This window comes from Mauremys mutica, chromosome 19, assembly GCF_020497125.1.
Source record: "Mauremys mutica isolate MM-2020 ecotype Southern chromosome 19, ASM2049712v1, whole genome shotgun sequence".
NCBI classification, from domain to species: Eukaryota; Metazoa; Chordata; order Testudines; family Geoemydidae; genus Mauremys; species Mauremys mutica.
In genome coordinates, this window is record NC_059090.1 from 8,854,445 (window position 1) to 8,882,280 (window position 27,836).

At 38.8% G+C, this 27,836-nt stretch overlaps 1 protein-coding gene across 21 annotated transcripts in view; it reads right to left on the minus strand.

Annotated features, from left to right (window-relative positions):
- The window catches only part of CUX1 (cut like homeobox 1), a 417,182-nt gene that overhangs the window by 368,975 nt on the left and 20,371 nt on the right, over positions 1–27,836 (minus strand). For 2 of the 21 annotated variants that reach the window (XM_044993418.1, XM_044993417.1), the window contains exon 2: positions 23,226–23,407. The exons of 13 other annotated variants lie outside the window; for them this stretch is intronic. In XM_044993418.1, coding sequence (XP_044849353.1) covers positions 23,226–23,311 — 86 coding nt within the window. In that variant the 5' untranslated portion in view covers positions 23,312–23,407. Of the gene's footprint in view, positions 1–15,186; positions 15,452–23,225; positions 23,408–27,836 lie in introns of those variants that run through there. 6 more of the 21 variants (XM_044993416.1, XM_044993414.1, XM_044993429.1 and 3 more) reach the window with 4 other exon arrangements.

Below are 27,836 nucleotides of genomic sequence, written 5' to 3' on the forward strand. Positions count from 1 at the left end.
CTGACTTGTGGTTTTCTTGACAACATTCATCTTTTGGCCTGATACAGAGCAATTAGTGCTTGTCAGTTGAATCATGTGTTATTAGGATCATTCAGGCACTTTTTAATTATGGTTTGCTAAACAGGCAGCAAATGCGATCTCAAGCAACTCTAACTTTCCACTTCCTTTTCAGAGGACTCTAAACTGCCTCTTCTTCTATTACCTTTTTTAAAGTAAGATTGGTTATTTCCACATGCAGATACAGGTATCTAGAACATTCTTCCACCAAACCCAGAATTAAATGCTGTAGCTTAAAATCTTATTTCAATCTTATCAGACATCTTCTGAGTAACTACAATTATTTTAAAAACCTTCTATAGAAACATGGTAAATCATTCCATATGCAAAGAAAAATTTAAAAAATGTTCAAAAAGCTGCCTCATAAGTTTGTAATGCAACAGTATTCAAGACTAACAAATTTACCTATTTTACCATCCCCTCCACCACTACACCTTTTAAAATTTTCATAAATGTCATTTATGAGACTGTTCCTCAGTTTTATTTAAAATTCCTCCCCATCTAAAACAGTTCCTTATCACTATTTTTTCCACTGAAATGAAAGCTAAAAGGCAAGAATGAAGAGAGACTGTAGTTGAAGTTTCTTCCATGGATATGGCTACCCCACAAGCACTGCAGCATACACCGCTGTAACACAGACACTTCCTACAGCAATAGAAGGGGTTCTGCATTGCTGTAGTAAATCCACCCTCTCAAGAGGCAGTAGCTAGGTGATGGAAGAATTCTTCCAATCAACCTGGTGGTATCTATACTGATGCTTAGGTCAGCTTAGCGACGGCTCTCTGGGTTCTGAATTTTTCACACCCTTGAGCAACATGGCTAGGTCGACCTAAGTTTTAGGTGTAGATCAGGCCTAATACTCTACATAAGAATCGTTTTATTTTAACAAGTTTTAAGCAGAGGTGACCAAAATACCTTTTTAGTTTTAAATTTGGATTCAGAATGATTTGTTTAGAATTACTCTATTATTTCGTCCATTTTTTAGGTCTCTCCATTCCTTTACCAGGGGATTTTTCAGATTTCCATATTGACATTTCCTCCTAAGGTTGCCAACCCTCTAGGATTGCCCTGGAGCATCCAGGAATTAAAGATTAACTTTAACTAAAAGATTGTCATGTGATTAAATCTCCAGGAATACATCCAACCAAAACTGGCCACACTACTCTTCCCCCCTCCCCCCCAAAAAAAACAACAACAAAAAACAAAAAAAACACCCACCACCATTGGCCAGCATAACTTGCAAACTATTCTTGATATACCATCTGCTCCTTTACAAGGCCAGCCAGAGGCCTGTGAAGCATTAAGGATGGGGAAATGCAGGTCCCATTTTAAAAAGCCACCCCACTGAACCACCTCATTTTTAGTTATAAATTGTGCATCTCCACAGCAAATGCAAAAGAAGCAGCTTCAAAAGGAATACATATTTCAAAATGTTTCATAACAGATGGAGTAAATATTTAACATGCACATCAATTTTAGCAGACATCAAAAACATCAAAAAGTCACTCCTAAAATGAATGATGTTCAAGGATCTATTTATCAATTCCCAGGAGTGTATCTAGTGGAGGATCCTTGAAAATTTCTCTTTTTAGGAAGACTCGAAGTTTTACAGCAGCAACAAGAGAATGGAACAAATAGTCATATGAAAACCATGTCTATCAGTGGCACCTTACTTAATGGGAAAAGTCTACATGAGTAAAAGCAGGAAACTTAGGAACATGGGTGAGACAAAGTCAGTTCCCTATAACTGAAGTTAATGACATTCTTTTAATAAACTTTTTGCTGTGAATCGGAAAGTCAATTAAGTGCATGAAGGTCAAGGATTTTGTATACTTAAGTTTACAGTAAAACAAAAAAGGAAAAAAGTTTGAGAGAGAGATTTTAATTAATAATTTGGTGTGTTTACATTTTGCTTGTTTCAATATATTGTTCTTGCATTCCATTAGGGAGAATCTTTCCAGACCACCACTCTGGAATATTGTGAAGAATGAAGGGAACTCATCACCTCTGACAGAGTCCAAATGAACAAGACATAGACCCAGATCACTGTCATTTGCAGTTTCATTAAATATTATAGCAATATAATGGTTGAAAAAGGCAACACTGACCAAAAAGTTGATTTCATTTAAGTAATGTTATGGCAATTTAGTAACTAACAGAATACTATAAAGAGATACCCAGCCACACCAGCACCATTTTCTTACAAAACATCTTATTTGCTGCTCACGCCTATTAAACTGAGAGAATGGAATTATAATTGTCAACTCTGAAGACTCCTCCCCCCCCTGCCCAAAGTCCTGATGTAGATAATATTCCTAATGCAGAATCATATTTCCAATATATTTATAAAGTTTTGGACAGACTACAGGAAATAGGAGCCATTTTGTTCTGTATTCAGTATCCCAAAGTAACAAATTCCTTCTGTAATCTGATGTTCCAATCCAGCTGCCCTGTCTGTGTCTATCTTTAACATGTTCCTTTTTATGGGTGATAGGATGCACCTTGTATAAATACCATTTGAGTGGTTTTGGGATGTGTATCTGAATTTTGTACTGGATTGTGAGAGATGAGCACTTCCTGAAAGGTGCTGCACACTCTCAACTCTCCATGAAATCACCAGGAGCGAAAGGCTTTTGTAGGAAACATTCAGCATTTCACACGATTAGACCTTTTGTTTGCCCTGAATAATACCTATACCGCAAACAGAGATAGCTTAAGTAGTTTAGGACCATGGTAAACATAAGTAGAAAGAAACTGCACAAAGAAAAGCTGTTTTCTAAAATTAAAATAAAACTGCAATAATAAAATTTGTATCTGAATACTCAAAGCATAAAATCTGGAAGTCACACCTACTGCCCACACAGCCACAAACATGCACTCAAACAACGTGGTGCTTGAAATAAGAGCCTACGGTCTGGGTCGACACCACAGACCTTTATCCGCATCAGGGGCGGCTCTAGGCACCAGCAAAGCAAACACGTGCTTGGGGCAGCCCATTTGCAGGGGCGGCAGGGATCTAGCATGGGAGCTGAGAACCAACAGGGGGCCCTGGGAGCTGTAGTTCCTTGGTTAGCTCCCTGCCTATAGAGCCAGCCCTGGAGCAGGGAAAGAACTACATTTCCCAGCATTCCCTTGGCCACTACCAACAGGAAAGGAAGGAGGGGGACCTCATGCTGCAGCGTGCTGTGAGTGGAGAGTTGCACTGTGAAGGGTAGGGAATACCGTATTTTAACATTCAAAAAATAGGACACTCCACAGGGAGGGAGGGTAGCCCCACCCTGCCACCATCCACTCCCTCCGACTGCCCCCCCCACAGAAACCCCAACCCATCCAAACCCCCCCCGCTCCCCGACTGCCCCCTCCTGGGACCCCTGCCCCTAACTGCCCCTTGGGACCCCATCCCCTATCTAAGCCTCCCTTCTCCTTGTCCCCAACTGCCCGCTCCTGAGACACCCCCCCAGCTTCCCCCCTAGGACCCCACCCCCTATCTATCCCCTGACAAACCCCTGGGACTCCCATGCCTATTCAACTGCTGCCTGTCCCATGACTGCCCCCCCGAACCTCTGCCCCGTCCAACCCCCCCCGCTCCCTGTCCCTTGACTGCCCCCCCCGAACTCCCTACCCCTTCTCTAACCCCCCAGCCCCCTTACCATGCCACTCAGACCAGCGTGTCTAGCTCCACACAGCACCAGACACGCTGCTACATACATGCTGCCATGCTCCCCCGTGGAGCCACAGCCCCCCCCGCCCCTCCCCCCAGCACTTGCCTTCCAGATTTGAACACCTCAAAATTCAGGAGTGCTCAAGCTCAGTTTGGGCAGCTGTTACTTCATTTCTCCCAAATCAAATATACTGATCCACTGTAACTTGCTGTAGAAAAATTAGGATAAAATTGATCAGGAAATGCTTCCCAGTGGTTATTAGGACTGGAATTGCTATTTTCAACAGCCATTGCCTTTTGTTTGTTTGTTTAAAAGGAAGACAGTGATATTGCATTGGCAAATTCCCCATAGAAAGAAAGAGTGGAACAAAAGAATAATAAAGGCACCTCAACTTTTCCTCATTTATGTAGGACAGTCTTATAATATGCATCCAGATATCCTCCAATCAAAATGGTTCCACTTTACTGCAGTTCTGTAACCATATGGGAACCAATCCTGTCTGTGTTCTGTGCACATCTAAAATTCCTGCTGAATGACCTGCCCTGGGAGCAAGTTACCAGTGACCCAGGGCTGCGGTGGAAGGAGGGTGCGGGTGGGGGGGTGGAAGGGGGAAGCCCAGAGCTGGGGCAGCAGGGGGTGTGGGTGGGAAGAGCCCAGGGCTGGGGCAGCAGGGGGTTGCAGCGAGGAGCCCAGGGCTGGGACAGGGGGCAGCCAAAAATTTTTTTGCTGGGGCGGCAAAAAACCTCGAGCCAGCCCTGATCAGTATAACTACGTTCCTCAGGTTGTGAAAAATCCACATCCCTGAGCAATGTAGTTATACCAACTTAACCCCCACCCTCTGGAGTAAACAGTGCTACATCGGTAGGGGGGGCTTTTCCCATTGACATAGCTACTGCCTCTTGGGGAAGTAGATTGACTAAGATGGCAGGAGAGCTCTCTGCTGTTGGCTTAGAGTGCCTTCATTAAGAGTATTACAGCACTGAAGCTGCATCAGGATGCAGCATTAAGTGTAGACCTGCCTTAAGCGATTAAAGAAACCTACAACTTGCAAACAGAAACCCAAGAGTTCTGTTATTATAGGCAATTTTTGGATCAGAAAGGCTTCTAATGTTACTCCTGAGCTAAATGACATATATATGCACTATCATCAGTTAAAAACCATGCTCAGGAGCCAAGCATTCTTTAGTACAAAAGATGAGGTTCTCTTATAATAAAAACAGCAATAGTCTAAAGACACGGTATTATTGCAACAGTGACTAGAGAACTTCAGAGAATGTTAGCACCTGCATCCTTTCAGTTTCAATAACCAAGTATTTTCAGGAAGCCAGATTTGTAAAGCTGTTAAACTGTACAACCCCTACGCTAGCAACCTACTGCCCAACTGGTCCATAGCTCATCGTAAAAACCTCAAGTTCAGTGAAATGCTGTTCAGTATCACCACCCTGTTGCACAGGATATATATAATTTTTTAAAAATCCAGTGGTGAATTTTGGTTATATACACACCACTGCCATTAATTTTAAATTTATAAGCACACTTTGCAGTCATGGTGGCTTTGCTACCAGTGAAATATACACAACTATAACAATTCTTACTTTAAAAAAAAAAGTTTCCCATAATCTGTCCATCTGCTAGATTTCCTGCTCAAGGCCCAAGCCCCTTCTTTTAGTGTTTTTACTAACAACTTTTAAATTTACATAATGTGAAGTAGCTAATGTGAAATATTTTAAACTCCCTTCTCAAAACCATCCTCCTCATACACGAAGCAGCGTAGCACTTGTTGCCATTCTTATACTAGCTATTTCTATTCCCTTACATCAACAACCCAAAAACATCACTCATTTCAAGTACAAAATTATTCTAAGTCTACCACATCTGCAGTTCTGCCATCCAGCTACTAAATAGCCACAATCATCTTTACCATTCTAGTATATATTTTTTTCTTTCCTGTATGCATTTTCTAAAATATTTAGGAATATTCATGCCTCACTCTATTCCCTTCATCTTTTTACAGATAATTCACTGGTGTTGATTTAATCCAAAAGAACCATCAGTCAAATCAGTTTAACATTGTCTTCTTAAATGTTTGTGCAAAGAACTAGAGCACGCCACTTAGATTAGATAATGTTGCTCAGGCAATGACTTAAGGGCAGCCACCCTGCTGCTCATTTAGGAGAGAAAAATACACACCCTGTTAGCAGATTTCTCACCGCTGTACTACACAATTACTGAGTGAATTTGAAAAGCAATCATTAAAGAACTGGTATTTCTTTACACTCCATATGGTCAATACAGTTACATTCACTTTTTTTTTGTTAACTATAAATTATTTAATTCTAACACAAAGTTTATCTTTCAAAATTTTCCAAAAGTTTACATTATCACATCCAAGTCAGGATACTTCCAATACATACATACACACACATATATTCAAACATAAAAGTTTGACTTGATGTCATGTCTTGATTTTTTTCTGGGCCCATTTCTGGCTGTACTTTGACTCAGCTGCATCCAAATATTTTTATTCACAAGAGAAACAAATCACTATAAAGCCTCAGGCATTACTTCTATTGTTTTCATCATATTCATTGTACAGCAGTATGTTTTAAGGAATTAAAAGTGAAACAAAAAAAGAAAATGAAAATAAGGTAAACATAAACTGAGTAGAGAAAAAAACTCTTTAGCTTATCACTTTGACTATAGGGAAACTATCATTGCAGTATTTTTTCCTTATTAGAGAGTCTTACACACCACAGTATTGGGGAGAAATGCATTTAAGGATAAGAAAATGTAACTGTTAAACCACAAAGACTATCATGGTAAATAGGGGGCAGGTTCAAAACCTGAAGTTTTGTGAACAAGTTATATGGCACACAGAGACTTTAAGTCAAACTAGATACTTGAATAACTGAATAGAAAGCTGATTGCTAATGAAGCAGTATTACATGGGAACTTTTACAGGATCCACAAAATATGGTCCCAAAGATCAGATGCATAAACATGCTAAAGCATCAAACAGTTCTGTGTTTTGACAAAGGTAAGAGTAAACCACCAAAACGGGAACCGTCAGCTGTGAATGTCTACACAGAGACAAATAGTGCTTTGTAAAATTCTGATAGTCATTATTCTAGTCTGAAGGATTAGACTAGGATTAACTGTAAATAAAAAACAACAGTAAATAAAAAAAACAAAAACAAAAACAAAAACTCTATTCCTAGTCCTCAGGAAATACTTATACTACAGGGGGAAAAGGGCATCTTTCAACATGCAATTTTTTATAGCTTCCTCAGGACAAAAGTTTGATAGAGCCAACTTCTGATGGGCAATCATTCGCTTTGTTTTCCTTTAAAACAAAAACAAAAATACTGATTTCCTTCTCCCTCTTCTCTTGGGGCGGGGGGGGGGGGAAGGGAAGGGGAGGGGAAGAGCGAAGGATTGGCATGATATAATACATTGGCACATCCAATCCTCAAAAAGAATAAAACAACATTGGCATATTCTGCTCCCATCCACCTTTTCTTCAACTGGCTACAATGAGAAGTAGGAGTACGAAATACACAGACACACCCTCCCAATTTGAGCTCTGCTGCACACAAGATTTTATTTACAATGATAATCAAGAACTAGATAGCTGAAAACAAACTCCTTGGTTAGATACGCATCCACACTCAGCTCTGTTGCCCTACATTAACATTCCCTTTAAACTACTAAATCACACTTAATTCTTTTAAATCTTGATATTCTAAACACATGCAATCCCCTCAAGTTTAAAAGAAAAGAAGCTAGGTAAACACAATCCATTCAAGTATTTATTTCCTAACAATTTAGAGTTATCTGATTTTAAACTGTCCCCAGAAGACAAGTGCACACACAAAAGAGGCTTCAGAAAAAAAACTATGCTATACTATATTGCTAACCTAGAAACTCAAGCAAGCAAGAACAGATTTTAAGATCTTTAACTCAGAGGAGGAGCAAGCTATGAAATGACCAAACTGAATTTATCTGTTAGAAAGAAAAGAGAGAAACTTTTATAAAAATGCAGGTAAGGAGTGCTATATGGCATCAGGAGCAGACATTTCTCTTCTAAGCACCTTACTCAAACAATACTTATTTCCTTGTGTGACTGCAAGGATTATGACTTCAGGGGAGCAGCAGGTGCCCAAAATCTCTCAAGAAACTAATGGCTTGATTTTTTTGAGACTTTGTACTCACTATGAAAGAAGATGCTTTCTAAAGAAATCTGGGTTAATTCAGCTTTATTTATTGAGCTTCAACAACCTTAAAGGCTATAATTTTTCTGTCTCTACATCTCTGGACCTTGCATTGCAAGCTACCTTGCCACCAAAACTGAAAGTAAATCTACTAAAGTTGTGTGAGAAATTTCTTCCATTTTCAGCTATCTGAAAATACCAACTGACTCAAAGCAGAGGCATTTATCTGCAACTCTGAAAACATTGGCTCCTCCACTGACTAAAAGATGGCATTTTATTCAGCAAGAATAGATTACCTCAGAACTTATTCTGTTGTAGTATTGCAACACAGAACTTAACTCTCCTAGGTTTACAAAGGAAATGTTTCTATAGGAAGATCTAATTGTAGATGGTGACAGGCAGTAAGGAGAGGCATGGAGGGTTGGCCATTGCAGTTGTTGGTATGGGAGAACTTGTCAACAGTTTACAGATATTAGGCAACAATTAGGCAGATTTTGAACTTAAATCTGAAAGTGACAGAAGAATGGCTGAGGCAGAGGAAGGCAGGAAAACTGCTGCAGAGAGCTGCTGCAGCAACAATAAAGGATCAATCTGACAAAAAAGGAGGAAGCACAGGACTAACAAGAGTCCAGAACTTACCTAGAAAAAGAGTAAGAAGGGAGACAGAAGGAAGTATCACAGAAGTAGATGGAGATGTGGGCTTTAATGACTTCACTAATGAAGAAAGTTACTTTCTAGTGATAAAGAGGATTCTGGGGAGACAGTGGAGATCTCCAAGGACAGGAGTGATAGGATAACTTCTCTGTGTACAGACAAATAGGGTTGTAGTGTTCTGAAAAGAATGGATTTTAGATGAATAGACTGTTCACATGAAGAGAAGAATGGAGACTTTCAAAGACTTTCAAAGACGAAATATGAACGTCTAAAATGACCCAATCACCATTAGTTGTTTCCAGTTGAAGAACCAGTATTTTCCTTGGTTAGAAGGTGGGAGGGGAGCCACTAGTGACATTCTTTTCCTTATTCCTTATTATATGATATTTAAAAAGAGAAAGCTAAAATGTTAGGACACACACAATAATTGCTCTGAAACCTTGGCTCAATGCATTTTCCTCAGTTGTCCAGGAGTGGTTTAAGCCACAGAGTTCAGATATTATTCAATAAATGTATTTTTTAAGTTTTGTTAGAATTTGACTATTCCTAACTTAGAAAGAGAGGCTACAGGATAGATGCTTCACCAAAGTAACACCAAAGTTGAATTTTATTTTATTTATTTATTATTTTTGGGGTAAGTGCTACAAAAATCCAAAAAACACTTTTTGGGAAGATGCCAGGCACCTGTTGAATACAAAGCCAAATTGATGAACCTGCCTTACAGTTTCAAAACTGATGAGCATTTGTTCAAGAGTTGTGGCAATGCACAGCATTTTATGTCTATCATTACAACTGTACAGCACTTTTTTTCCCTAAATGTCTAGCACACTGCTCTGCTAATCAAGGTAAATCAACTCTTATGCATTAACGCTATGATGGTATCAAACATTTGTGCTGTTCTAAAGAACCGTTAGGTTTCTTATACAAAATGCAGGAATTAGGCAAATCTAGGAGCAGATGGGACCACAGTCCCACTTTGTAAGCTGGTTCTCTACACTTTATAAAAGTCTTTTTATGGGCAAGTTGAGGATAAAAGCTCCACCATGTGGGAAAAGCTTAGCACAAACCCAGGTGAACACAAACAGTACTTAGTGAAGGATCTACAGCAACAATCCATAGTGCATTCCAAGATATTCAACAGCACAGCCATTAAGATACCTATGCAGTCCCATAAAATCTCTGTCTACATTTCTTATAGGTCAAATGCCACAGACCATTCTGCCATTTTTAAATATACAATTACTATCAGTATACACCAGTACATTGTTAATACCTGTCAATTATGTAACTAGCTAGCCTAAAATATTCCCTATGCATTTTGGTATAGTGAAAGAGTAACTTTTTCCAGGACCATGAATAATACACTGATACTTCATACAGCATGACTGAGAACAGTGAATAATTACTAAAAAGGAATGGTTGTGTGTTTCAGTGAGGATACAGGCTGCCAAAACAAACATATTATGGCTGCAAAGGAAAGTAGTGTCTGTAATTTTAAACCCTGTTCACTTTAGCAGTTCAACAACTTTTTATCCTTCACCCAAACACCAAAGTAGTAATGCACAGCAAGTGTTGCAGAACAATTGCAGGATCTTGTGCAAAAGTTAAAAGTTTTATAATATATTACTCAACAAGATAAAATGGTATTGGTGAAACTTCAGTTTTTTAAAGCCCAACCTTGCTCTACTGTGCAAGCCGTATTGTATTAACTCTTAGCATACATTTTAAAATGTTCAAATAGGAATATTTGCAGTAACCTAATTTTCACAAGTAGTCATTGATACAACCAGTTATCCATTGGGGGAGAGGGGAGAAAGCAAGCATCAAGCATACCTTCAGTAGCACTACAAACTATCACAGCAAATTTCTTGAGAGGAAAGAATAAGGAAAATTTCTTGCATTAGACAGACACCCTGGACACTATAGGAGCCTAAAACAGAATATAGGACCAAGATTTTCAGGCCTAATTTTCAGAAAGCACCAAACACCCATTCCCTGGAAATCAGACTCCTTCAGGTTGGGCACCTATATACTGAAGCACCCTAAATAAACGGTCACTTTTAAAAATGTTAGGCTCCCAACCAAGTGGGATGATTTTCATCGGTTGATCATTCAGCAACATCAGCTGAAGTCACTGGGTCCTGGATGCTCACAACTTTTGAAAAATCAGCCCCTTTCATCTTTATGTGAAAATATCTTTTTTTAGATCCCAGAGTTTCACATTCACTCAACCACTTGTCTCTAGCCAAATTTATCTCAATTTATCTGAATTTAGGCTAATTCTGTCTGTCATCATTATTGAGACAATGTGGGTCAAGTAATATCTTTTATTGGATGATTGTTGGTAAGAGAGAAGCTTTTCTGTTGGTAAGAGAGAAGTTTTTGATCTTACACAGAGCTCTTCTTCAGGTCTTTAGTTTACTCACCTTGTCTGGGACCAACATGCTACAACCATGCATAATTCATCATTACAGTTCATGGTCACTGCTAAACTGGTTCTCTGGCAAACACCCAACTGAACACAACTTTATTGAGTATTAACAAGTTTAAAATTTTAAGGATGCAGTAGCCAAGCTTTATTTCAGAAAAGAACTAAAAATTTTGTAATTATTAACAGGCATGAGAGTCAATATTTCTGAAGACAAACTATCTTTTTCTATTCTTAAGAATTGTTAGTTTTAAAATTCTCATGAACTGAAACCAATTTCACATTAATCCTATACAAACCTCTTTTGGACAATTTGTTAAAAAACACATGCCTGCTTTTAGTGTCACGTTACCTCCTACTTACGTTCTGCAGTCAGCGCGTAAAGCGAAAATCGCGTTTAGTCAAAATTACATGGAGTGTAATGGCAGGCGGAAACGCCCACACTACAGGTACGGTATTAAAATTGTTATTTTTCTCTTTTTTTTGTTTGTTTTTGTTTTTGGCGACCGCATAAAGCTGAAATCACACATGTTAAATGTGCATAAGATGCAACAGACCCGTACCTCTGACTGGCTCAAATTGAATGTTGGCACATGTGGACTCCACAGACTTTATAGGAGTTGCCTCCATTTACGCGAAAGCTGAATCTGGGTCTATTTTCTAGGTGCAGTTGATTCTTTGACCAGGGCATTTTAAAGTCTGTGTTCAATTTCAGTTTCATATTTCCTTGTGTGTTAAACAAATCTCCTGCCAGCTCATTTTCAAGTCACTGTTTTGACAGTGTTCTTTGTGAAAAACAGTGTTTTAGAACATCTCACCTACTACAGAAGTTGTTGGAATACTTTAACACTTTTATGACCAGTGACATTTTATATGACTTTACTCTTGGACACCAACAGATTGTAAACACCTCTTCTTTGAAAAGGGGGATCTACCACCCATCCTATAACATTTAATAGCGTGACCACCACCAAAGTACCCAACCTTCCTTTTCTAAACAAGAAAGAGTTCTCTATTTTCTTTAACTATCTGTAGGATGCAATATGTAGAATGTATATTTTAGGTGTTGGGACGTGTGAAAAGACGCATGCTTGTCTGGCAAGGAAGGAGAACAGCCAGGTAAAAAGGTAAGCCTGCAATCCGCATGTAAACAACTGGGTCAGCAATCCAATCAAGTAAACAACTAAGTAAGCAAACTACTCTTAGTGCTAGATAGAAAAAGTATTTATACAATGTACAATCAATAATTGTATTTAAGGCAAGCACCTGAATCAGATGATTAGGGTTGGAAGGGACCTCAGCAGGTCATCTAGTCCAACTCCCTGTTCAAAGCAGGACCAAGCCCCAACTAAAACCGCAAATGGCCCCCTCAAGGATTGAACTCACAACCCTGGGTTTAGTAGGCCAATACTCAAACCACTGAGCTGTGGGGGAATGCTTGCATTGTGCCGTTACAGTGGACCGATCACTGACTGAAGTAGCTAATAAACCCTATACTTCTTCAGCTCAAGAGTCTGTCTGTGAACCTGTGTGTTCTGGGTGGCAGGAAAAGACTATCCAGAAGGGGCAGGATCAGAGGCACTTGTGGGAGCCTAGATTGCTCTCAGTCTTTTTGTATTAACTTGTGTGAATAGGCCAAACTCTTGGAAGCAGAACATTACATTCCTGGCCCTCTTCTAGGCTTGTTTTTTTTTTTTTGCTTGGCTATAAGACTATCCCAGATACTAGTAATCCTCTCTGTGAAGTAAGAGGTCAATTCCTCACAAGCTGCTGCAAGCTACAAGTTAAGCTGAGGCAGCCTAGATTTATGACTCAATTACTGGTCCAGAAAAATTAGCCACCTTTTTAGCTGACAGTATCATGGATTCCCTCTAGCCAGACTTCAGGCCATGGCAGGGTACTGAAGCAGCACTTGTTGCTTTGGTGAACAATATGCTCTTGTCCATAGAGAGAAACTACTTCCATACTCTGCTGAACCTCTCTGCAATATATGAAACCCCTTTATCAGCAAACATTTCTGTCCCACTTCCAAGAAACTACAGAGGTGAGCGGAAATACACCCAATGGCTCAGATTCTTCTTCTCATACTGAACCCAAAGGGTCATTATGGGCAATAGTTACTTAATCTCTAAAACTCTCATCTGCAAAGCCCCACAAGACTCAATCCTCTCCCTCATATTACTCAACAAACGCATGAAACTGCTGGAAGGGCCAATAAGACAACATAAATTTAAGTACCAACAGCACAGATGACATTCAGTTCTACCCCTCCTTTATATGTAAACAGCACTGAGAGTAAACAAACCAACAAAGAAGGGTGCGGGGAAAGAGGTACATAAGAGGCTGAGGGGAGCAAGGGTTGCATAAGAGCTGGAGTGCCCCCCCCCACCCACTGATACTACCGTCTTATTCTCTCTGTTGAACTCCCAGTCTACTGCAGTCCTCAAGCCCCATCCTATGCTATATTAGGAATACAAATAATTAAGCTGATCCATGCAAAAATGGTTTGTAGACAGACTACATGATACGTAGAAAGAGAGGATCTAGTTCATATGGTGATATTGGCAAGCATGAATGTCTCAAAATAGATTAAGGGGACAGGAATTTAACTAGTAATCATGATAGAAATAATTTACAATCCCTTACCCAAAGACTCAGGCTATGTCTACACTACCGCGGTAAGTCGACCTATGCTACCGCACTAAGTGGACGTACCTTAGTTCAAGTTACCGCAGGGGCTGCACTGTGGGGTCTCCTGTCGACTTACCTTACTCTTCTTGTTGGGGGTAGAGTACACGGGTCGACTGGAGAGTGATCTGCCATCGATTTACTTGACCCGCTAAATCGACCGCTGGCAGATCAATCTCAGAACGTTGATCCCAGCTGTAGTGCAGACCTGCCCTCAGTTCCCATTCCTTGCAACTTCTAGGACAGGGTTTAGTGAAATTATTAAGATACCTATCCTCATTATTGTTCTTATAGCAAAAGAGCCATGCACCAGTAATGTGTATGGCACATGAAGGACTTCAAAAACCTTCGTTTTCAGTTTTATGAAAACTGCAAGCACGCTTTCACGCATGGATTCCTTCTGACTGATGTCACTATAACACCTTGCATATAATATTATGCAAACAGCATACCCACATCTATTCTGAAGAACAGTGTCTCCCAGCTGTGAATCCTATTTTAAGGACATTCTTGTGAAATGTTCCTAGCATTTGGGAAAATGTTTAGTAAAAATTTAGCAACTGTTTAGATCCCAAAATAAGGGACATTTACTAAAGCATTAGTGAAATGTTTAAAAAGGCATTTACTAAGAATCAACTGCTTACACAAAAAAGCCAAGACTGTTTGAGCGAAATGCTAAGATCTGCTGAGAAATATAAATTAAGCAATTTAAATTGATGCAGCTATTTCATGTCTTAACTGAAAAAGGCATTACCAGCAGTACAGTATTACCTAACACTAGGATAGGACAGTGATTCAGAACTGAATACAAAAGATAACGGTACTTACTGAAGTCACTAACCCCACTTCCTGTTTATTACAGATCCGACAACTATAGTAGAACCTCAGAGTAACAAACACCTCAGGAACAGAGGTGGTTCATAACTCTGAAATGTTTGTAACTCTAGACAAAATATTATGGTTATTCTTTCAAAAAAGTTTACAATTGAACATTGACTTAATACAGTTTGAAACTATATTATGCAGAAGAAAAATGCTGCTTTCCCTTTATTTATTTCCCCCCTCTGCTGCTGCTGGATAGTGTACTTCCAGTTCCAAATGAGGTGTGTGGCTAACTGGTCAGAACTCTGAGGTTCTACTGTAAATACTGATTACACTGGTCATGCTTAACTTGCCAGATCTCCGAAGTTCCCAGGACAAGGTGGTATATCTACAAACAATAGTTGTGGTGGTCTATAATAGCTACAGCCTCAAGACACAATAGTAGGGCATATTTTATTTATGCTCCATACTTACGGAACTTATTTCTTGTCACTACTCAACTGTTCAATCTGCCTCAGCATTTAAAATTAAGTTGAAAAGATTCACTAGTGTTAACACATTTACTAGCACTTTTAAATATTCCTAAATTAACATTAATTGTATTGTGAAGCACTAAGATCCTTATGAAGAATACTATAGAATATATTTTGCTATAGTAACTCACTGCTCAAAAGTGAAATGGTTCCTAAATAGGTCAACACTTCTTTGCACAGAACAAAAATGTTGGTGGCATGAGGCTTGAAAAGAAGTAAAGATATCATGAAGAGTGAGAGATGACCCGCTATGCGTGATGGGATTAGCAGTGAGCCAGTTACCCATTTCAGAGCAGAGACTGTTTACTGTTGCCCATGCAACGAACTGTGTCACAATCAGCTACTATAACTCCTGTATCTTGTACTCGTCCTATAGCAATGCTGTACTGAGTACTGATGTTATCCTAGCATGGTTCTATTTACTCCCTGAACTGCTAACAGGCAACTGATGTCATATGCCTGTATGCAACAACAGAAAATCCTCAACCTAGAAATTTCTGCTGGCAACAGATCAACAGACTGATGTATGCTGAACACAAACTACCCAAGCCTTAAGCCAGATCCCATTAATTCCAACTACTAGATCCTTTACTCTGAGATAGGGCATTATTTCAACTATAGATATATCATTGACAGCTGCAAGACTCAAGTTTCAGTGATCATATTCATTTGGTTTTAGACCAATGTTAAAATGTAGACACCATAAAATAAGTTGTTTCCTATATAGTGAAAGTGAATAATCTTCAAACACCTGGGTGGAAATTATATTTGTATCTTAAGTCTAATAAATGCCACTATTGTACCAACATGCAGAACATTCAACCTTGTGTTAAACAGTAGCCCTCAGTTGACTGAAACTCTGCAGACAGTGAGTGACACATAAAAGATAAGCCAATTTAAGTCACTCTAAATGTTGTCTTGTACACTAAATACTGCATAATATTTAAAAAAAAAAAAAAGGATGATTTTGGATGGTACCAAGAAGTATAACGAGAAGCAATGGGATGAAATTAAGGAACTGAAATTTTCCACAAGCATTACTGAAAAGCAGTATTTGCCACACCACTGCATTTGACTTTACATTTGTTTTATAATAGTCCTTTTACTTAAAACCTCTTTATATCCCTGTTACACAGTTAAGGGGTTATATAAGAATCACTTGTTTGAACATAACTGCATCCTTCACATGATGTCATCCAACTAAATGAATCACGTCATCTAAATTGGAATTTCACAACTGGGTTCAAACACATACAGATTCTGTAGTGCAGACCAGTTGGCAGAGGATATTGTGCCATTTACTGCATCATAAATGCCACTTCCTGAAGCATATGTATTCTTTCATGGTCTGCCATCCATGTTTTGAACTGGTGCTAATCTTGCTTCTCCTGCAAGATTAGTATTGTGAGCCAACTAAACAGTGTGCAGACCAAACTACTAGGTCTTCATCATCTCTAATTTCTATTGTTAAGGTTAAAATTTTAGCACAGAGATTTTTATTAAATAAACAATAAATCACAGAAGCCCCAGCCCTGCTGCAGGGAGGCTGACTGTCCATGCCGGAGCCCTGCTACTACAGGAGGCTGAAGCTGAACCCAGAAATCACAAAGGTCCGATAAAGTCATGGAATCCGTGACTTCTGTGACAAAATCACATTCTTATCTATTGTTCACAATACTGTCTCGTTCTAGGAAAATGTGATTCTCTCTTTGAAGAGTAGCATAAATTTCAAAGACGTACAACAACAGAAATAGATTGCTCGGGGATAAAGGTGCTCAGATGGAGACAACTAATCAAGGTGTTCTGACACTGCAGGTCCCAGAGCTCCACTACTTTTGTTTACATATTAAAATAGGGAGCAAAAGTACAAAATTCCTCATCTTTTTCTTGGTTTATGGTTATGAGAGAACAACATATCCCCGTCCCCAAATCAGTCATGCTCCAGCTGCACTGATCACTTTGGGTACCAGTGCAAATGTCTCTATTGTTTCCTCAACTTTGCATTATTTATAAATACAGTATATAACAGCATATTTATTTTTTCTTATGCATTTTTTTAATTAAAGTTCCCAACTCTCCACTAAAAATCTGCTGTCTTTTGCTTAGTGATGAGCAACCTGATGCAACCTTCTTGAAGAATTCAAGCTTCAGATAGCTAATCAGGTTCAGCAGCCTTGGTGGCCTGCACTATATCTACAGCAGCTTCACTGACTTGAGCATGAAACAGCTGTATGGTAGCTCTCCCACATGCAGACTGATGAAACCTAACAACATAGTACCAAGACTACATGTATGAAGAACCTAATCATAGAATATCAGAGTTGGAAGGGACCTCAGGAGGTCATCTAGTCCAACCCCCTGCTCAAAGCAGGACCAGTCCCCCCCCCGATAGATTTTTGCACCAATCCCTAAATGGCCCCCTCAAGGATTGAACTCACAACCATGGGTTTAGCAGGCCAATCCTCAAACCACTGAGCTATCCCTCCCCATAATCCTACAGTCCTTGTACAAACAGGGTTCCCTTTCAAGACAATGGGCACTTCTTTATTTATGCGGAGTGCAGGACTGGTCCCAAAGTTTCAGAACAAATCTGAGATGCCAATATTCAGGTACTGCTGATTTATTAATTCAGCAATCTGTTCCTAAACGTTAAAATAAAATTTAACAGAAACAATCTTCTACTCCTTTGCAAACATTATACATAAACTGTGCTGATTAATAAAAGAAAACATCGTCTAACGGGTCAAGAACCAGTCTTTGGAGTCAGGGCTACTGTGTTCTATTGCCAACTCTGCCACACACCTGCTGTATAACTCTGAGTTACAATCTCCCTGGTACCACATATTTCCTTCATCTATAAAATTAGGATAGTGAAAGTTTCTTTCTTCACGTGCGTTGTTTATAAGGCTTAGTGTTTTTTAGAGTCTCTGATAAAGGAGCTAACAAAGAGCATTATTACCCCACTAATAAAATTTATTTTCATACTGTAATACTAATGCATGTACTGAATAACTCTCTTTAGAATCCTATTTTCAGAACCTGACATTTTATGGGTTTACCAAAAGGCTGGTTATCATAAACATGATTACAATTAAGCAATAAAGCCTGACAGGAAGTACATTTCTAAGCCATTACAGCAAGTGTTTTAAAAGCCTGAGGCTGAAGATGAAGCCAGAGTGACTTTAGAACACCTCAAAGTGCAGTAATCAGCCTCAAATGCCATGCTTAGAGTACTTTACTGTTCATATGAAATTTACATAAAAAATAAGCAGAACCACATGGGCATTAAGAGTCTGACATCATTGACAGCCAATTAAAAAATTCAAATTACCACTAGAATTCCAAATCCATTTAGGATCACAGAAACAAAAGACCTATCAGATCATATACTGGATCAACACTACACTGGATTTTAGCAAAAAAGTCATTTCATAAAAATTCAATATCACTGAGCACCAAAGTGCAAGAGCCTTTATATAGGGAACTACAGAGAACCATTAAAGGAGAGAGGAGTCTATATATACATGCAAGACTTAAAAATTTAAAAAAAATTTAGCCCCTCTAGGTTTGATTTTTTTTTTTTATTCTCAATTTAAATAATATTTTCCATGCAGGGATTATTCTAAACTTTCTCCATCACTATCTGAGCACAACGAAGAGTGTCAGCAGTTTAGAAAGTTTAGGCAACAATAAGGAAATATTTTGATTTAATAGGCTACATTCATCCCTGGGGATCCTAGAAGATGCATCTACATTATGGAATCAGAAGTGGAAATTTAGGGGACATTTGCTTGCCATTGCCAACGCAGCATGTAATTTTACAAAACATTTGCCTGTTATCAGCATTATATGCCAGTAGACAAGACTAAGTACAAAAAAGAATGCCAGCTCCTTCACATGCATGACACAGAAGCATTCTGCCAAGCCCTCCTCCAGGTTCTCTCTCACACAGACAAAGACCTTAGAGCTATGGGACATCTGCCAAGGAAACAACTTAAACCAGAAGAACATGAACATGTACTAACCTAAACTTACATGTTCTTTCTTCCTGATTCCTTCCGCCTCCCCCACATCTCTCAATTTACTGTATTTTCTCTCTCTCTCACTCTCCACCCTTGCCCCCTCGCCCCGTTTCAATTCTTGGACCTTGTTTTGTTTAAAATGTTCTCTCTCTCTTTTTCTGAAAAATGAATGCTCTTCCCATCTATTATTTGGCAAGTCTGGGCCACACTCTGTTTCCCCTCAGGCCCCACCTCCTCCCCTTCCCCCAACCTGGTTGTCCATTTCCTATTGCATATGATCAATTATGTGATTTCCAGGTTTTTTGCATGACAGTAGGTGTTACCCCAAGAAAAAGATTGTGCATGCATGCACACACACCCGTGCCACACACACAAGGCTTTATAAACATTTTTAGTTTAAAAGCACTCCAGGGGATTTTCTCAAACTGTTTTTTTGTTTGCTTGTTTCATTTTTATTATAATAGGATAACTGACATAAAAGGGATGTTAAAAATACTCTGTGAACTGAACATTTTTCAACTACTAATTGTTTAAACATATGAAGGGAACAAATACTATTCTGAACTTGAAAAATCCATGTCATTTATAAGCATAAAACTGCAGGAAAAGTAACTCCTACACACACACACACACACACACACAAAACAGGTTTCTGCAGTTCCTCTCATCATTGAACTGTTCTTCAGAGTCAGTGTCAGACACCAACTCTGATGTTTGACAAAAAAGGGATACGGCAGATTGCCCAGCAGCCGCATCATGTGCTGCCAAGTGAGAAATTACAAGCTTGGAAACAGTCGCAAGATCCCAGCCAGGACAGCAAGGCTAGAAGCATAATAGAAGTGACATAACTAACTATGCAGTGGAGAGAGGGGACGCCATAGCATGGAACAACACTTCTGCAGCGTACGCAACGGAGTTGCCTTCAGTACTAAGGAGGGGAAAATTAGTTATAATGGGGAGAAAAAGAAGGGGGGGAGTTAATCATTAGAATTAGCAAATCTGCTTACATTTCATTACCTCTGAGAGTCAATTTGATTAACTGCATAATGACCTTCACTATCTGAATTTGAACGAACTTCCCAACTGTCAAACTTTTATAGAACTTTTTCTACAAAACATCCCCCCCAAAAAAGTGAATTACTTTCAGTGTTCTAAGTGGCAGAGTACCAAAATTATTTAATCAACCTGAAAACAGTGTGTGCAGTGCATTCAATATGAAGGATGTTAAATACTGACTCTAGTCTAGCAATTTAGGATCCCCTCACCACCCAGAAAATGTCAAGTGTGAACTCTTCAGGATAGAAACTGCCTTGTGTGTTTGTACTGTATCAAGCACAACAGGGCCCAAAATACTACTACTAATATGGGTATGTCAATATGCAATTTGTCTTGAGACTATGAAATAAAACCAATTTAAAAAAGACAGCTTATCAGCATCTCTATCAACATTTTCCTCCAGAGAACAAGCTTCAGACAGCAAAAAAAAAAAAAAAAAAAAAACACACACAAAAAAACAAAAAAACAAATTTGCTGCAAATGTAACCACAAGGGGAAAAGGAAACAAGGGGAATTGGGAAATGCAGTTTAGAATGAAGTAACGCTCAAATACCCGGGACCACCCATGACAAATAATATATGATCTATGTTCAAGCTCTGCTTTCATATTTGTCCATGTTACCTTTGCTACTCTTCGGTACCAGCAGCATATGCTGATGTTAAAGGAACATATAAAGGAGATGCTTTTCCGTCTACTCCTGCTAAAGTGTGATCAGAATGATATGGATGAGGCCCCTTTAACAGGCAAGAAATGCAATTTTGGAATCCAAAAGGCACCACAGCAGTTGAGTGTTGCTGGGAGTTGGATAATTGGGGAAAGAAGGGCCCTATTGTGCTAGGTGGTGTACAAACACATAGGTTATGTCTACATTACCGCTTTTGTCCATAAAACTTACGTTGCTCAGGGGTGTGAAGAAAAAAAAAAAACCACACCTGTGACCAACATAAATTACATCAACAGAAGTGCCAGAGTGGACAGCGCTATGTTGGCGGGAGCACAGCTACTGCCGATCGTGGAGGGTGGTTTAAATTATGCCAACAGGAGAGCTCTCTCCTGTCAGCATAGAGCAGCTACACAGGAGACCTTACAGTGGCACAGCTTTACCAATGCAGCTGTGCCACTGTCAGGTTTCTAGTGTAGACACAGCCTTAGTGAAAAAGATTCCTGCCCCAAAGAGTTTACAACTTAACAGACAAGATAGACAGAGAGCGGGAAAAGAAAGAGAAACAGAGAAAGGTGAACTGTCTTGCTCAAGGTCACACAGTAGATCAGTTTGAGAGCGGAGGCTCAAGTCCCAGTCCAGCACCCTATTCACTGGGCAACACTGCCCCTCCTGTATTTAACACACTACCTCAAATTATTTGAGAAGTGAAAGAATTATTAATCTAGACTTTACTCACACAATTTAGCACATAAATGGAAAAAAAAGAACGTCTTGTTTTTTATACCCTTCACTTAGCTTTACAATTAAACTAGATTGCTCCGTTGTGTCAGTTTCACATCCAGAATTAGCACAGGAGATGTAATGTTTACATTACAAACACTGTATGGGACTGATTACATGTTTAAAAAAGCGTTGGGTTTTAAGTCACAATTTTTTTTTAAAGTAAATTCTATAAGTTTTGTCTTGAATGAAAGCCTAAATGTGGAGTATAAACAGCTTTTTATTCAGAGGGGAGATTGGAGGGGAGGTTATATCATTTTGTATCAACACTAAAGTATAACATTTGATATTTTGGTTATGATCAACCTATAAAACCTGTCAACTTCACTCAGGTTACACAGGACTCTAATTACGTTTAACTAGAATCTGAATGATCTAATTACTTAACATCTTACAGTACAAACTACTGAGGACATCTGGTTCAGCAATTGGCAAAACAGTTTGAGAAACAAGATGTGTACACTGTAATAAAAGCAGAACCCCAGGAAACAGTTTCCCCACTGCACACCTTCTCACTTTTTTTCCTCCACCCAAAAATTCCACCTGTGTTTTTATACAGCACTTTAAGCCATCTACAGGTTCAAAATGATGCAGCTAAGAGGGAAAGTTGTTTTATAGTACCACAGGGACGATCGTGGTACGATCATATTGCTTTTAAGACCTTTTTCCATCAGGAGGTAACCCAAATTGCACAGAAGAACTCTTAATTCAATCACTGTTAAGTTTTTTTTAGTCCCCTTTCCCCAAATCACCTACAGCCATGTCTAGGAAACTTTTGGGGGGAAACTCTCCCCCAGTCCTAAATTGGGTGCAGCTGCAGCAATAGTAGCACTGGTAAGAGCCCACTACAGACAAGCTCTTCCTACTTCACAGGTTTTTAACTGCCATGCTATGTAGAAAGAGCAGATTTAACTAACACCCTGGTAAAAACTCCAGCCTCAGGTGATCTGAAGTCATCCCGCTGAAAGCAGTACGGTTAGATTGACAAGAACTAGCAATCCTGCCCAGCCCAGAAGCTGAAGAGTTGTGTGTACACAAGTGAGAGAATGGGGAAAAGAGCACCCTGTAAAAATGTTTTCCACAATGACAGCCTTGGTCACAAAATCTTTCCCATAGGCTTGGCTGCCTGCCAAGGTGATATTGTGCGACATACCTCAGGGCTGTGCAAAGAGGAGGGTGCCTGAAACACAAGAACCTACTATGGTGACCTGTATTGTGCAGACATGTTCCCACTTTGATCTCTTCTCCTTGAAAGCACAATAGATCTTCCCTGACAGATTAATCTGATGTGTCTGCCATGGACAGGCACAAACCAAGAATTCAAAGACCTGGTTAAAAATCCAGCTAAGATTACTATTTTTTGTCTTTATTTTCACTTAGCTAACAGATGGAAATTAGAAATAGCTATCTGTGTGGATCAGTGATAACTGAGGTGTATTTCAAAAAATACATCACGGTCAGTTAAGACGTATTTCCTTAATTGTCTGTAATCAAGAATCTCCCTTGAAGCCTTTAGGTAAGGCATAAAACAAAAACTAATTTTGAAAGCTCCTATGGCACCTTTTGCAAGTATACAGGTAAACCCCTGTATTCTGGGAAAGTTCCAGTTTGTGAAATTAAGTTCTGTCTCCTGAAAATTCCACCTACAATTTCAACTGAATATGATCCTCACTTCCTCTGCTGCCCTGTTGGGTAGCGATATACTCTTCTGTAAAACAGCTTCCACATTTCATAGTAGATCTGACATATACTGGAATGACTGTTTAGGTGAAGCAATTCCTGCATGCATAATATGAAAAGTGCTTCAGGATCCTTCAGGATGGAAGTCCCTATATAAAAACACAAGATATATTAAGTATCAGGGGATAGCTGTGTTAGTCTGTATCCACAAAAACAATGAGGAGTCTGGTGGCACCTTAAATACTAACACATTTATTTGGGCCATAAGCTTTCGTGGGTAAAAAAAAACCCACTTCTTCAGATGCATGGAGTGAAAATTACAGGTACAGGCATAAATATACTGGCACATGAAGAAAAGGGAGTTACCTTATATCTATGCCTGTATCTGTAATTTTCACTCCATGCATCTGAAGAAGTGGGTTTTTACCCACGAAAGCTTATGCCCAAATAAAGATATATTAATTTACCCCTTGCATCTTAAAAAGCCAACTAAAACATTATGGTGTATTAGATACCTCCACACTGGGGATAAGATTTTAAAAGTGTACTAGTACCAGTTTCAGGAAAAAGAAAAAGGAATTGTTACAGCTCTTTCACAACAGATCTTCAGGGTGGTAAAGGATGACCTAATTCAACACAAAGATCAGAAGGACTTTACTGGGTCTCCAAATTAGCATGACTGACAGTTGAACAAACAGGAAGTGTCAAAACTTAAGTCATCATTTAAACAATAAATTCACAAAACGAATAAAAAAGTTAGTTCCCAGTCCAAAAAAAAACATACAAAAAGATTACTATCAAGCATCAAAACTCTAAAAACGAGCTATAGATTCAAAATGTGTTGCCATTTGAAATTCACCTCAATTTGCTGGGAAAAGAATTACAAACCCAATCGAGTGTAAAAGCACTAAGATATCAGGTTACATTTTGCTAGGACTAATACAGGACCAAATAAAATACTTAGAGCAAAAAACACTCAAACAATTAAAGCAATTTTCTTCCAAGACACACTTGCTATCTTACCAGCTCAATTTAATGTATCCATACAATAATCACAGTTCACATGTACAATCAAAAATGAGATTAATGTATAACTATTTCTGGATTTCAATACCTCCACAGTTACCATTACATCTGGAAGAGAGACTATAATATTTTAAATATATGTACCCCCACCTTTTACTGTGAAGGATCCCAAAGAGCTTCACAGATTACACTGTCATCCCCCACCCACACTCCTGAAATGCAGCAACTGTTGGGGGTGGGAAGGCCACAACAAAATGAGACAGAGCACACTGTTCAACAGTGGGGAAAGGTGACATGGAATGACAAAGCGTAATTTGCTCAAGTCTTTAAAAATACTGCATTGACTAATTTTTAAGCATCTATCTCAATATTAAAATTTAACTTAAAGATACTGTAAATAGCTCTAGAGCTTTGTAACTACTCTTCAGTATTTACACATCTTGACTTTCCAAGATTTCTAGAACAATTTTAACCACCAGGTGTCGGTTTTTTAAATCCCATTTGATGTAGGTTTTCAGTTTCAATTTTAGACTTCAAACCCTATTTACAGAGCAGAAAATCCCAGATAGTGACATTAATAAAGTTTTACGTAGCATGCTGTAAGACATGACACATTAAAGGAGAGCCAACTGTTCTTAGGATATGCCAAAACATCTCTTAACTAGTACTTGATTTTATTTCACTATCTAGAACACACACATTGACCACAACATAGTCTTGTGAGAAGTTTTAATCCTTCATGTTGCATTAAATATGCTTTTATTTTATTTTATTTTTTTAAATTAAAGTTCTAAGATGTTTTACAGCATCAAGGAAAGGGAGGGATTTAGAAAGGTTGCTAGAAACAAATGAATATCAAAGGATAGGAGACAGAGCGTGGTAATCTTACAACAGAACATGTCAGTCAAGGACCAAGTGACAGAGGCTTTCTACACATGCCAAACCTTGATAGCAAGGCTTTTTCCTTGGCATGCACAGAGAGAAATGAACAATGTTTTATACATGGGAATCAACAGCGTATGTCTGTAGAGCAATTTTACCTGGTTCACATGCCAATCTAAAATAGATGACGAAACAATGCCCAATCCTATTTGGTGCAGACAGCCTGAGGGAGAACACTCAATACCTTGCGGTATTAAGCCTCATGTTCTCCTAAGTGTAGCTCCAGCACGAGTGTACATAGGGTCTAAAGGACATTTCTTCTACATTGATTTATTCTCTGAATGTTCTTCCATATCAGCCCAGATACATGGCATTTACATCATCTTACAATGGTGAAGACAAGAAAATGCCATCCTCCTACAGGATCACTCACTCTATACATAGGGGAGTATTAAATCACCGATTTCAGTCAGGAGATTTTCCTGGTAACAAACAATTGTTTTGAGATTATTCGAGCAGAAAATATGTTCACCTCAACAAATGAGTGGGCAATCATGGATGATAAAGGATAGATTAACTGAAGATGCCACCTTAGCCAGTCATCCCTCTCCAGTATTCTGAGAATTTCAGGAGCATGGGGGGAAAAAAATAATTGGGTGAGCCTACTTTAAAAAAACCTGAAGTTTATAGTAATCACTTCCTGAAAGTGACACTGCACAACTGACAATGCTGAAAGTGAATATATTCAGAACTTTGATTTGTTTTTAAGGCATACTGTATAATTCTTGTGCTCACACAAAAACAGAGATTATGGTTCTAGGCCTGCAAGCGACTCCATATACAGGGAACTGCCCATATTAAAAACAAGACTGGGACCCAACTCTAAGCAGTCTAGGCAAAAATCTAACATTACTGGCGCCTTGTTTTTAAGAATGTTTACTGTTATCCCAATGCCGCAGATTAATAGCAGAAGAGCTATTTTCATAGCAGACATGCCAAACCCAGCATTTATTTCAATGCTATCAACATGAAAAAAAAAATCAAACAACATAAAAATAGGTAAGTATTTTGCTGACAAAACTAACAGCTAAAGAAAGAGCATCTTTCAGATGACAGACAAATGGTACTTTATTTATATCTGAAATAAAACATCTATTCATTTAAATACAGTAGAACCCTTTTTATGCAAGCCTCCATTATCCAGCTCTCCATATTAACCAAACTATGCAGCATGGCTCCCCCGCCCGGAGCTGACAGACGGAGATAGAAAGAGAATAGAAAACTCTTTGCCCATTCTTCTGGTTATCTGAATTTTTGATTATCCAACTTGGCCCCAATTAGATCAGATAAACAGGATTCCACTCTAACTTGATTCCAAAGTTACTTTGACATGCACGCATGTCAACTTAAACAATGAAAAATAAATTAAGTGTAGACACACAGACAAACCGTAAGTTTTAAATTTATTGAGCTGTTCTGGTGACGTTTATAGTTCCATGCTAAATAACCAAAAGATAAGTTTAAATTTAGCAGGAACACGAGATAAAGTAATATGCTTAGAAGGGACCGGATAACTCAGTGAGACAGCTACTGAATGAATAGAGTTCAGAAAACTGGGTTCTATTCCCAACTCTGCCTTGAACTCTTGACAGAGGGCAACTCTTTCTATCACAAATCCAATAAAGTGCTCAGAATACTCAAGTACTTAAAGTTAGGCACATGCTTGAGTACTTTGTTGGATTAGGGTCTTTGTCCCCATTTTACAGAGCACTCACCCATCTTTGTAAAAGTCAGTGAAAGCTACAGGTGAGAAGCCCTATATATGATAAATACAAAGTATTACTTTTTTGGGAATTGATAATAGGATATAGCACCTTTTCACCAGTCTATTGTTTAAACATTATCACCTGATCTCATTTCATCTAGTCCATTGACTGAATAGTTTTGACAGTCAACCCAAATTTCTGACAGCACAGGTAGGTTATCTAAATTACATTCTGCACCCTTGTTACCAGTCTTGCCAGAGAGAGCATGGATATTCAGATTACAATAAGTAAACAGTAAGAAACAGATGAAGGGTGCAGTGAAAAAGCTTCACCCTACCATATTGAACTTGTTCTGTGAACAAAGGACTTCAGTCTCCAACCATTAATCTAACACATTTCATAAACGACCTTATGAGTATACCACTGCCTTCTGCCAGATGGAGTATCAGACCTGCTTGAGTGTTGCAGTCTACAATCATTACAACAAGTAATAGCTGGCTTGGATAGAAACCCTACAAACTACAGATAGCTAAACTGATAGAAGTTTGTCTGTTTTTAGAATGCAGAGCTGTTTGAGTCACATTACCTATGCATGCAGTTAGCTGCCTGCAGTTTCAAGTGGTGCAACCACAAACTGTTGCACACTAAATTCATTTTTTACATCACTGCAGACTTGTGTTGTATGTTTTGCGTGTGCTATCTACAATTCATGGAAAAAAATCTAGAGAAACTTGATACACCAGACATCCTGCTCTCATATTACAAGCAACACGGAGTCGCATACTTTATGACTATATGCTTTTACATGAGAGAGCATATATATGACATTGTGTCATCTTGAGTGTGGATATCAAAATGTTATAATTGATTGCTAGCAAAAATGTTCTTATGGTGATTTGGTACC